Source organism: Rhipicephalus microplus, chromosome 5 (genome assembly GCF_043290135.1).
Source record: "Rhipicephalus microplus isolate Deutch F79 chromosome 5, USDA_Rmic, whole genome shotgun sequence".
NCBI classification, from domain to species: Eukaryota; Metazoa; Arthropoda; class Arachnida; order Ixodida; family Ixodidae; genus Rhipicephalus; species Rhipicephalus microplus.
The window spans coordinates 68,675,876-68,688,960 of record NC_134704.1 but is presented as its reverse complement, the minus strand read 5'-3'; the positions used below and the strand labels follow the sequence as shown (position 1 = coordinate 68,688,960).

The 13,085-nt window shown below is 47.2% G+C and overlaps 1 protein-coding gene across 1 annotated transcript; it reads right to left on the bottom strand.

Moving 5' to 3' along the window:
• Positions 1-606: 606 nt before the first annotated feature.
• Positions 607-11,881, bottom strand: LOC142817498 (uncharacterized). Its single transcript, XM_075894514.1, has 6 exons — positions 11,450-11,881; positions 10,123-10,226; positions 8,559-8,845; positions 5,283-5,521; positions 2,941-3,176; positions 607-1,122 (listed from the first exon to the last, which is right to left on the bottom strand). Exons 1-6 carry the CDS (start codon positions 11,879-11,881, stop codon positions 675-677), a joined length of 1,746 nt encoding a protein of 581 aa, XP_075750629.1. The 3' UTR covers positions 607-674.
• Positions 11,882-13,085: the final 1,204 nt, after the last annotated feature.

Here is a 13,085-nt window from a genome sequence, read left to right as displayed (position 1 = left end):
TATAAATTTTATTGCGATAGCAATTATATGGACAGTCTCGGCTGGTTTTGGCCACCGCCACTACCGTGATTCAGGTATATGTAAATGTTTGTATACATATACGTCGTATACATATACGGCGAAAGACGCGTTAGCCTGCTTTTTCTACGGAGCGTACAACGCCTTTCCGACCGGAGTCGTGTGCGCACGCGCTTATTTCCTGAGTGAACATGGGGGTGGGGAGCAATGCAGCGCTATGACTGCAATGATCAGCGCGCTTCTTGTGCCGTCACAGCAAGCGGGAGCTTCTAATGGCTGCGCTCGCACCACGAAAAAACAGTGCCTGAAATGTACAACCGTGTTCTTACCAGCGTTTCGTAGTGTAACGCGAAATCGGATGCTAGTCTTGCTTCGTAAAACATTCGAATATGTTGCTATCGCATTCATTGTTCCTACTTCTTGGCAAAACTTACCTTTTAATAGTACGCACATCTATGTGCCCCAACATTGGTCGAGTAATGTTTAAGTCTAAGATGAATACCCATTCGCACGACGTGGACTCCCAATTTCTAACACTGAGACATCAGCTACCCGCACAGCAGCACATGTATACTCGGGCTTCGCATTATAAAACGTATTCTATTAATAGTCTAATTGAAATAAAATTGACGCCATTCCGCAAGGGTCAACTCCAACTACGTACAAAAATACGCATGAAAACTGAGCTGTAGTATTGGGTCCTCGGTGTCTCCCGTCCGTAGATCCCGCAACCACCATTGGGGCTGCGCGTTCGGCTTCTTGCAAGTCAACTCGCAGGCCGTCTTCGTGGAAAATCGATTTGACCCGGTCAGGCACCGGTGCGATTGCAGCACGCGCCGCGTCAACCGGTAGCAGCGCGCGTCGCCATGCGCCGTCAAAGATGGCGTCATCACAGCGAAGAACGGGAACTTGAGCTGCGCGCTGCCGCATGGAGCACTGCGCGGTGCGGTGCAGGCAGGGTATCGCGGATTGGTGCAGTGGGCTGTGCAGCGGCGGGCCGTGGGGAATACGGCGCTGCCATTGGCAGGGCATCCGCCCCAGGGGAACTTCCACTCCTGGCAGGCCCGGCCATCGAACCACCACCAGCTGGTGCGGACGTCCTTGCTGTGACAGAACGTTGACGTGAATGAAAGAAGGGCCATATCGAGGGCTAGTTTCTTTGAGACACTCATAATGAAGAGCAGCACAGTTACGGAAGGTATAGGGGACGTTAGTCGTACTGTTTTCAAGTTTTTTCAAGTTCATTGTTGTAATTTTGAGATAGGTCGCAAACTTGTGGACATCACTCAGACTCGCTAATAAAATGTAATTCGCGCTTATAAGCGTGAATCATAGTCTCAGCGAGCCCTCGCTCCGATTAGGGTTCGATCTGTATGAGTGCATGAATGAGTCGACTTATAAGTCAGTTCGCCTACCCATGTGCGATATTTAGAGCGGGCGAAAAGATACCTAGCCGTGGGCAGGACCAAACCTGCAAACTTGGGATAATGCACCCGATGCTCCACCAACTGAGCTACGACCGCGATGATCCTCTCGTCCTCTTTCCGGCGGTTGGAGGTTCGATCACTGTCGGCGTCAAGGCCTATTTCTGTCCGCTATACTTTCTTCACAGATGTATCGCTATTGCAATAATACACTTATAACAGTCCAATTAACACCCCTATACGTTTCTTGGCTTCATTATCTGCGAGCTTTCACTAAATGCTGCAGTTGTTAGTTTCGGATTCATCATGAAAGAATGTGAAGCGTGCAGCCACGGGCACATAAGAGAATCTAAGATCCCGAACGATCTGCGTTGTCTGCTTTTGTCTTTAGCACCCAAGCCTGCATGTTTGAAAACGGCAAGTTTTGCGGGTTCGGACGTTAACATATTTGGCTGAGCGATAGACGTGTGTTCCGATTCTTTGCACTGCAAAGATATAGATGAATGAAAAGGTGGCAGTCGATCGAGAGGCCTGCATTAATTCGTCAGTAGCCATACGGTACCTCCATAAGTGTTATCGACGTCGTCGTTGCCATTATGTCCTGTATACGCATAAAACCCGAACCGATCACACCACCCCACGCGTTGTATGTTCTACGTGCGAGTGCTGCTAAAGACTGCGGCTTTAGAAGAAAACCACTAGACGAGATTTATACTCTGTCGCCGTGATGTACGCGGAAATCGATGGAGAACCAGCGCATGAATATTGGACAAATTTTGTCCTGTATCAATTTACTTTGAGCCATGTTTACATGTTATCGTTTACGGTTAACAGCAAGCGCAGTATCTACGAATTGAAGCAGGACAATCAGGGCTAATGAAGGCGTACTTTTGTTACCGCGGTCTTCTGCTATGATCATATCGGGGTAAATATGACTCGAACGCGTAGATCAAAACAAACGTTATCTTCAGACCAGACTTATCGTGACATGACGTGATTATCTCGAGCAATTGTGTATACCACTTTTTATACTAAAGTTTGATTTGACGACCGAATATGGGAGCACTAACCATCTGTTGATTGGGAGGAATTGTGAAAGAAAGTACTCGAGAGAAGGTGTACAAATGTGACGTCTGAGTGGCTTGGTTCTCAGCTCTCATGTCAATGTTTTGCACGCCTTACGTTTGCCGTGTAAAGTAGTTTGAAAGAAGATGTTTCCCAAGAAAACAATCGCAACACTAAAATCACTGGTGCAAGCGTGCCTCAGACAATTTTAATGTCAGGTGTCATCGTTGGTTCAGCCTCACACGTCAGCATTGGCACCGCATTCATTGTTCGCAGCTGCAACCTGCAACCTACAATGTTGAAGGAATATAGCCCAATTTTGGGTTTTTATCTATCTATGTGACGATTACATTTTGAAGAATGTATAGGGTCGCGATGGGTGGTGATCGTTGGCCTAGAATAACCTCAGAAAGCACACAAAGGTTAGGTATACCTCCTGCACCCGAGTAGTAAGGTCTTTCCGATGCAGGCTTTCCGCGGCGGCTGTGTGAGAACGCAGTTGGTCTCGCACTCACGCCACGAGGCGAACCGGTTGATGCCGCGGTTGCAGAGTTGCGCCGGGTGGTCGTCACTGGTCGCCAGGCAGGCGTTGATGGAAGCGCGGTAGACGAACTCGTTACGAGGCTGCTGGCAGTAGGTGTAGAGGGCGACACCGCATTCCGGCCTCACCTGCAGTAAAGCGCACATGACCCGCCGACATCTGAAGGCACGTGCCTTACGCAGTGGCTTTCCAAGCCAGTAGGTGCTTGTCAATGTGGGTATGGTACTATAGTGGGGAAAATATTGTTTAACTACAGCACTTGCACGCGAGAGCCAAGATATGTCAACTCGCGTTTGACGAGCGACTCTACATTGCATGGACAAAAAAGGTGATACTGCATTGCGAGGTTTCACGCCACATCACAGAGTTCGAAATTTTTATTCATTGATGACATATCTGTGTCGTATCATCGAAACTTTTAGTAAACTACTAATGATATACGAAACGCGCATCTCCAATAAACATTTTCAAAGCAAACCTTTAATATGGTTGATTCTAAGGAAATAGGAATGCATGTGCGGTATTGGGAGACTGTAAAAGCAATACCAGCGCGCAGCCAGATGCTGCATTCTTAAGGCAGTCTCAACTAGAACCAAGAAAATAGGTGCAAAAAAAGCTACATGAAGACAAACATATACTATCAACTATCTATTAAAGATCCACACAAATATAAACGAAGTCGCGCACATACGCAAAACCACAATGGTTTTCAACAAGCACCACCAAGGAAGCAGTAATTATGTAGGTCAAATAGTGGCCTGCAAGAAACTACATACTCTAAAGTGGGGGTCTCAAACAGATCTCCGCTAGCAGGCCACAGTGACAAACTTAGTCCTGCAAGGGCTGGGACAGTGAAGAATATTGTTTGTGTCTCTTCTCTTCGTCCTGTGAGTTTGTGCGCTGGTACTGCCCATAAGAATATTGTTGCAGGGGGTAGAGGGGCTGTTTCGATCAAATTTTTGCTAAGGCTGCCACTTGAAACCAGGCCTTTTTCATATCTCATGTACCAGTGATTTCTTAAAATTTGAAGTGAACATGCATGCAAAGAACTTATTGATATGGATTTCCGGAATGTGTGAAACGACGCCGATTCTGAAACGTGGTTTTTGTTTTACAGATATATATTTAAAAAATAGTAACCTTACAGCGTGACTCACAAAAAAATGCTTGGGGTTAGTTACGTCGGCGTAATGTACTTCTTATAAGAGAAATAAAAAAAAATCATGGATGAAGAGAGCCATGTGTGAGCCATGGGCAGCCAGCCGAGGGTCTGCGGGCCGCAGGTTTGAGACACCTGTCTAAAGTGCTTACCGCAGCCTCGCAGATAGAAAAGAGGCGTAATTGTAAAGATTGTCTCAAATCTGCAATGACATGTGCAACTTAGCGTCTGTCTAGTGTTCTTCCAGTCAGAGGTCACATCGGCATGTAACATCACTGTGGACAACCGAATACGTATACTTATCCTTTTAGTTCCGATGCGAAATAACATTACTAAAAAAACTTTCTCAAGGACCCATGCACGCTTTTTTTATACCTCCAAATAAGGATCAAGATTACATAACACCATCAGGGCAATTTCGCTCATAGTTTACCTTAGACGCACATGCGAGCACAAAAAATTGTTTTGGATATAATAAGGGGTAAGAAAGCCACTTAAAGAACACCACACCTGCCAGCAACCTTCTTCAGGTTATGGGACAACCCTCATGAACGGGGAATGAAATCTAGCCTCGTTTATAGATTGCCCAAATGTTGAAAGAAGGATCAAAGGAAAGGGACACGGCTGAGAAGCTGTGCTCATTCTCAATTCGCTCCCTGCATTACGTTTTGTGAGGCAGGCTCGCTCACTGCGAAAGTGAACGTCGTAGAAGCGCCGCTGGCGGTCGAAAGGTGACCTACTTCAAGTCAAGAGAGGGCGGCTTTCAAGTTATCAGACACTTTCACAATCTTGGAATGGCAGACACTTCACAATTTCGAACACTTTCGCAATATTGACAGAGGCAGACACCCATGAATGGGGGCGAAGAGTGGATTCTTTAACAAATGCGGTCCATACTTAAGCACAAAAACCCTAAAGCACTGAAACCCTTCGACATCCGAAAGTACGTGCTTGTGAGCGAGCGTCACTGACACACACAAGCATGCACACGCAAGTAACCAATTCATCCTACGTCGGTCGGCAATATGCCCCGCAGAGCTAAGCGCTTTCATCTCAGCACTCCATCTGCGCTTACAGATCTTCGGGACGTCAACTGCATCGGATTCCTGGAAGTCCCGTAACCGCCGCTCACGTTGCCGTAAGCGATAGCCGACTGTTCAGCGGCCGAATCCCCGTCAGACGAGTCGATCGCGGAGGGCGGCCTTCTCCAGGCGTCTTGCGCGGCCTCCTCGTCGGCGTCCTCCACGAGCCCGTCCTGTGGTGGCAACCTTGGAATCGACACTTCAGGCACTATCGGTTCGGTGTGCGCCAATCCTGAAGCAAGAAACGACGCCAGCGGTAACTGAGTACGTAAATTAGGGTAACATCAATCACGCAGACGCCAAGTGCTCGGTAAAAAGCTCAGTAGGTGCATTAAACGATTGTACAAATTGGCGATGGTGGCAGTAACGTCGAAAGTTGCACATTTTTTTGTGCAGCGTTTACTGACTAGTTCCATGTTTATCCAAACCTACAGGGAAACGATATCAGCAATATGCATTGAATACGACTTGTCTGTGCAATGCCTGCATAAAGTAAGAATGAAATGTTCACTAGTAAAGCGCAAACGTGACATCGTTGTTGTTATCACACATCAATCTGAAGGATATTTATGACGTTGGCTGCTACGGCAACCACATATTGGCTTTCGTGATACTGAAGTTTTTTTTTTTTGTTAAGCCGTTGCTTTGCAAGCGGGAAGAGCGACCTCCGTACAAAGATCAGTGACGAGTAAATATGTGGTTGTGAAACATTTGTGTAATACTAATAACAAACGGAAACATTACTTCAGAAGACGATGATCCATGACATTGAGAGACCCTGCAGTGAATGGCTCCAGAATGTTCGACCACCCAGTGTTACTTTACCGTTTACGAACGTCCCGCAGAACACGGGCACACTTCACATCCACCAAGATGCGACTGTCGTGGTCGGGTTCGAATCGGCGTCTTTCGTAGAGCACCACTCTACGTGGTTGTCAAAGTATTTTTGGTGAAGACGATTACTTGAAAGACTTCGTTTGACGAAAAGCAGTGCCGTGACGGTGATTCGTTCGAAAGGTGTGCGAGTTGTCCCTGGCACGAAGCTACAATGAAATCTGTACGGATCTCTCAGAAGTATTGCTTCCATTTTAACGAAACGTATACGTCCCAATCTATTATTCCTCCTTAACTGTAACGCTTTGTCTAAGTGTTACACAAGGTTGCATCACAGTGATTTCTCTTTATCAACCTGTCCGCACATTGACTGCTTCTGCAGAACCAACTTGATGCAAATCTAAGTCGTTTGGACAGGGACAAACGCAAAACTCCAGCCGGCAACAATTTAACACTTCACATGGTGCACTTGTGCCCAGAAACAGAAATAACCCTTATAGCGCAACAATAGCTACGACCGAAGTTGTCGAACCTCGCAAGTGTAATCGTGGTTGAAGCACATACGCCATATTCCATGTCCAACACCAACGTTATCACAGGTGCTGCACTAAACAAGCTCAATTTTAACCTTGAGTGCGCAATCTTATCAGAACTATAGGTTCCCGTACTTTCAGGCTTTGCCTGTGCCGAGTGGAAACACGTGTAACAGTGTGTGGGTGAAGCTGGGTCACATGGAATCAAAGAAACAAGGGCGCTGCAATATGCAGGTGCTTTTGCTGTCTTTATCCAGATTTGAAAACACTGGCTAAAGCACTGGGTTGAAAACACTCTATGACGATGTAACCGAATGCATATTGCTTACGATCATCTGGTGTAAGTCTCTAATCTTTGTATTCTACCTAATGACATAATTAGGCATGAATAATTACCTCGCTTTCGAAGCCACGAAAAAAGCTAGCCAAAACTTCTGTCGAGATTAAGTGTTCGTCGTTGCCAAAAACGTTCGATTAGGCAGTTTCATATACGTTGATAGCGTTTTCTTTTTGCTCATTACAGATGCCTGTGACATGCCCACTTAGATGCCTATGCGTGTCATGATTTCAGTGCCAATGTTCAGCGTACAACAATACGCTCCCCTCACGACGGCTCGTGACAGCGAAAAGCAGAAGCGTCGGTTATCGCTCGCGTTGCCGCTACCAGAACTTGCGTCACAGCACCGCCACCACAATCGTCACCGTCCTGCAGAAGTCTGAACACCCGGTCAATAGGTGACCAGAAAAAGAGCGAGGGATTGTGGGATGCACCTTCTGCTACCGGCTTCCGGTTCGAGAAGAGTAGACGACGGCAAACCGCTTCGCCGCAAGCCTCAGATTGTTCGTGATTTGCGCACGTGGTCCCCCATTTATCTTTGTCCTGATAAATCATGGTCGGTTGTTGAGCCGTTGGCTGCTCCGACTCGAGCGTGCAAGGCAAATGCCGGTATCATTTCCCGTGTATTAAAAACAGAAAAACGAGATGGGCCATGGCTGTGAAGAGAGCCACAGTGACAGGTAGCTTTTGAGTACGGAACTTTGAAGCCATAGTGGGCGAAAACCGTTTTATCACAGGTACGCGTGTATTTCACATTGAAAAAAGCCTACGCATGGATTTGCTGCGAATATAAAATAGAGAAATAAATTGTCGCAATGGCGCGCCTAGCAAAGATATTATGGGAACGAGCGGGCGAAATGTATCTGCCATACGAGATTAGCGCCGGCCATTGCACCCATATGTATGACAAAAAACGCGAAAGCTTCACGCAAGAGTAAGTTTACACGAAAAGCTTGACGAATTAATTTGGGTATATCTTGGTCAAACTGTGCGCCAGGACGGCACCCAAAGAAAGAAGTGGGTTAAACAAGCGCAGGGTTTCGATTATTCGGCGCCGTCTATGTCTTATTGTATTGTTTATGTGCCGCCGTGCCGTGCTGCTTGACCAAGATCAGATTTCAAATAAGCATCTGGCTTCGACTAAGAAATGCATCTTATAGCGCACTGAAGCGCCGCCGCGGTGGTCTAGTGGCTAAGGTACTCGGCTGCTGACCCGCAGGTCGCGGGTCCGTATCCCGGCTGCGGCGGCTGCATTTCCGATGGAGGCGGAAATGTTGTAGGCCCGTGTTCTCAGATTTGGGTGCACGTTAAAGAACCCCAGGTGGTCGAAATTTACGGAGCCCTCCACTACGGCGTCTCTCATAATTATATGAGAGACGCATAATTATATGAGAGATTAGTGTTAGGTTCTTCAACAAGCCACAATTCAGAACACAAACGATACCATGACGCACTCCATACAATAGCAAGCAACATGTATTTGGTCGCCTCGTCATAAAGTGCGTCAGATTATTTTTCAACCCTGGCTAAAGGTAGGTGTGGCCCCGTGTGAAGCCTCGACTTACCGGCAATGCGGTCGGGTAGGTGTCGCTGCTCGGCGGTTACTGTGATCGAGTGCCAGTTCATAATGGCGATGGTGGTGGCTACCACGGAGGACACAAGCAGCGCGGACAGCAGCGCTGCGCCGACCATCAAAGGCAGCCGGCCTCCCATCCAGTCGCCCCAGTTCTCGTCGCTGCGCGGCACTGCGTCTGTCGTGGTGGCCACGTCCCGTCGAGTGCACTCGGCCGCACAAGCCTTCGGCTTCGGGACTGCGATGGCCTTGCTGGTGGTGCCCGCCGCGCGAGGAGGCCTGTGGTAAGGTATGCAAGTCTCATGGGACATATGCGTTTCGAAACATCAATTAGCAGTAACAAGCAAGAAATCCTTAGAAAGTATAGGCGATGTTATTTCAATTGATGTATGTTTGACAGAAGGTAAATCGGTAAAAATGTGGCTGGAAAATAGTTTCGCACTCGCAGTCATGCATGGCTACTATTGACGCTTACTATCACTCCCACGTTTAAAATGCACGTGTATACATAATTAAGTGGACGGAAGAATCACATGTGCCATAGCTCAACTGGCAAGAGCATCGGGTGCATCATCCGAAAATTGCGTGTTTGGTCTCTGCCAGCTACAGGTTAATTTTCCATTAAATTCAACTTCAGTACAGATATAACACCCCCTATACTTTCTTCGGCTTTCTTGTCTCTTAGTGCTCAAAAATGTTGTGCTCAGCAAAAAAAAAAAAAACGACTAAGCCCTTGAAAACACCCCTTTCGTTGACTTGTGTGCGCTTCGGATACAGTCTGAAATGTACAACCACCCATTTTTTTTAACCTGAACGAGCGAGCGTCCACCACCCATTCGATAAATGGCGTTTAATGCGTAGTATCATACTCGATTTCGCGCTATATTATGACTCGAGTGTGGGTTCTTTAAAGCCACGCAGCCTCTCACATAAGCTTATGTCACAATCGATCGTCGTCGCTAACTAGACCTCAGCTTGGCAGCGTGGTTAGCGCTGTCATGTCCTTGATATCAATCAATGCAATGTCATGACTTTTGTTTGCCAAGAGGTTGTCGTACTTTGTTTGTAATGTGCATATTATCGGCAAACTTCACGTGGCATAAACGCGAATAACCTTCACAACGTACTGTCTCGCTCGTGGGGCATACCAGACTGAATTTTGATTACTAGATGTACATTAAACCACTAGTGTATAAGTACTTGCAGTAAGCGCCCTCAATGACTTCAGAATAGACAGTTAGATCAGCGTGTTCCATGCTGACCTAGAGATTTCTTTTCTGCGAGTATCTTGTACCAATTCGAGAAATCCATCCTTCACTCTCTCTTCATCTCCTCTACGAACAGAACTTTCACTCGATATTACCTACGACTCCAAACACCCACAAACCCATAAGCATCGCACTCTAAAAAGGAAAGCTGAGAATATCTTGTGAAGTCACTATTCGTGCTACCTATGTGCTGAATCGCCAACTAAAATTATTTTTCCTGTTATGTACAAACGGCCAAAGCCAGTCGGCCGAGTGACCGACGCGTAATTAAGCAAAAACCAAACGTACAGTACTGGAGTGCCGTCAATGTTGCACCAGCTGCTGGCAGTCGAGCTACTACTGGTGCTGGTTGTAGTGGCAGAACTGTAGGCTGCGCTGGTCGAGTCACAGGTCTGCATAAACGGAGAGTGCCTACAGGAAAACCACGGCCCGGATGGGACGGGGATAAAAGGGTACGCCGGCGACGACAAGTCAGTCCACTGCGTTGTCTCTGCGGTACGCTGCACGCGAGTAAAATGGGATGCCTTACGTCTCCGTTACTGTTCGTAAATCTCAGTAAAGTACGGATCAGTCAAGTTCTATATATCTGGACTTCAGGCCGTGTCAACTTGCTGCTGCTACGGACAGTGCAACTCGGCGTATACACGAAAGGACACAAGACGAGGGCCGACTCCAAAAATTGGAATCCAACGCTCTTTTAATCTGATAAGTGCTAACCTTATTTGATGCAACGCTGTCCCCCATCCCATATCTGTATATCACAACTATTTCGCCTAGACCTTCACACATGTGAGATTCATTCCCGTCTTTCCTATCATTCACCATTCAAGGGTGGTACTCTCGATGGTTACGTGGGTAAAGAAACTCTGAGACCGTTGAATGAGTGCCGCAAGAAATAGCATGGGAATATAATCGGTGTCTTGCTATTGAAAAATAATGTTAACCATTTGGGTAATCGCAATATGAACCACCTTTCTAATATCATACATTGCTGTCACAGGAAACTCCGACTTTGTATAATAGTTCGGATATTCTATTAGTGGTATTGGGTATAACCCACAGTGCGCGTCTTAGTGTGTGGATTAGTCAAAAGATGTCGATGTCATGGCACAAGTCATGCATGAAGCCAATAATGTCCGCTATGTTTGCTGTTAATAAACAGCCGCTTGGCGGGCTCAGTCGTCGTTGCACTTCCGTGGGCTTCGGGCTCACTCCTACTGCTCGTGTCGTGGACGTGTCACGCGTCAGGTCGTCGGGTGTTTTTCTAACATCACCCGACGACAGAACAGATGCTTTACTGGCTCCACGCGGACTCTAAATTACACGATGGGTATGCTTGAGAGCCAAAGGAACTGTCGTTATTAGCAAAGGCGTGCGCACGAGAGGGGGTTGGGCAGAGTGGGTGGCCGCCCTTTCAAGTCAAACAAAGGGGAGGGCATGAAGTCAGACCCACACATGACAAATGCGAAAGGGGGCGCGAAATAAGCCAAAACAGGGAGGAAGACGTTGCAATGAACACCCCCCCCCCCCCTGCAGAAAAAAACCTGCGCACGCCCACGGTTATGAGGCCTAACTGCAACTATCGTTAAGCCTAACTACATATTCTCTTGCTTACACTTTTTCCCACGTTCGCGATTACGGCGGCCATCCGCGGAGACGTCCGAGCCCTGTGACCACGCAGGAGTCGACGCTGCTCGGCATCCGGTCGGGCAGATGAGCCTGTGGTCTGCCCCGGAGGCGCTGCATGAGGACGTGCTGCCGCAAGCTGCGCCTCGGACATCCATTTACGGCGCTTTGACGCCGCGGGTCGCCGGTAGCTTGTTTCGCGAGACAACGCCTTATCCTGGCCGGAAGCCGTCGGACCAGACTCGACGGAGTACGTGAGCTGTCCTAGAGAGACGCGTGGTCCGGCTACATTGGCAGCTGGGACAAGCCTAGTGGTCGGGTTGTAGTTGGCCGTGAAGGTAGTTTCGCTGGCCGCGCTGTTGAAGACACCGCCCTGGCGCGTCGTAATGTACGTGGGGTTCATGGGCACCCGGTGTTGCATGGTCGCAAGCTCGGGCGATGCTCGCAGCGCTCGTTTGGCGTCAAGCGCGAGCTCAGAACGAATGAACGAGCGCGCGTGGTCCCTATGACAGTGATGATGATGACAGTCCCAATTCATTAATTAAAGTAATTCAACAACGTGAAGAGAATAGGCTGAGAAAAATCGTGAAATCTAGCTTGAAGGCAATTCAAACGACCCTAAAGATACCCGTGGGAGTTTTTACATGCGTGCGCCGTGAGAAATTTCTGAAACGTTGAAATCAGACTTGCGTTATTCACAGCTATTGCAGCGGCCGAATACCCACACCTCTTCTTTAGTAAGTGTTGCTTGCTACTGGCTGACCGCCATGGTTGGATGTATGAATAGAAAAAAATATGATCTCTAGAAAAGCGCACTAGCACGCTGTGGGGCCCTTCGGCTCATAAATTATTCGCTTCATTATCTATACGTGTATTTTCCTATTTATGTATCCTTGCTGTTCTGATGCTTTCTTTATTTCATTTTTTCATCTTTCCATATACGGGAGGCATACGTTTAACACCCTCCTCTACTCCACCGTGTCTGGCGTCGCTATCGGCCTAAATTTTTTTTCAGGGGTAATTCTAGAAAAAGTTTTTTTTTTAATCAAGCGCGAGAGAACTGGAGATACTTAAGACTGAATTAGGTGCTTTCGTAAAATAACAGAGCAAAAAAAATGATGGACGAAACAGACAAACGTATTCATCTGTCGCTTTTTGCGCCGTTATTTTGTGGTCATGAATAACCAACCAGTCCGATACAGCGCCATTAGTGATACCCGTAGATGTGTGCGAGCATCATAATTCAGAAAGCTTTACCGGTATACCTGTCCGAATAGGGGTATACGATATATAGCTAAACGAAAACTAGCGAACCAAAAACGCAACGCCCTGGTAAGCGAGTTTCTCATTTCTTTGAACTATTCTGCTTTCTAACCTCGGTATTTTTATTCCATCTTTCTGAAGCCAACAGTCGAGAGCATATTGTTTATAGTCCAATAACGTTTCCCGTCAATCAATCAATAAATCGCATCTATAATAGACGTACTGCCTGCAAATATGTAACGACTCGTGAAGAAAATGTCTGTTCTACAGTCGATTCTGTTCTCGCAGTAACCGCTCAGTAGGTTGAGGGAGAATTTTTCAGCAACAAATGTGGAAGAATTTTCTGTGATTTTAATGTAACT

Excerpts from the sequence above, each read along its gene's own strand:
- LOC142817498 (XM_075894514.1), bottom strand. The coding sequence starts at position 11,881 with ATGCAACACCGGGTGCCCATGAACCCCACGTACATTACGACGCGCCAG. Across the intron at positions 10,227-11,449 it reads TCGCGAACGTGGGAAAAAGT|ACCTGTGACTCGACCAGCGC; the intron begins GTAAGCAAGAGA and ends CCGTTTATGCAG. Across the intron at positions 5,522-8,558 it reads CCTACCCGACCGCATTGCCG|GATTGGCGCACACCGAACCG; the intron begins GTAAGTCGAGGC and ends TTCTTGCTTCAG.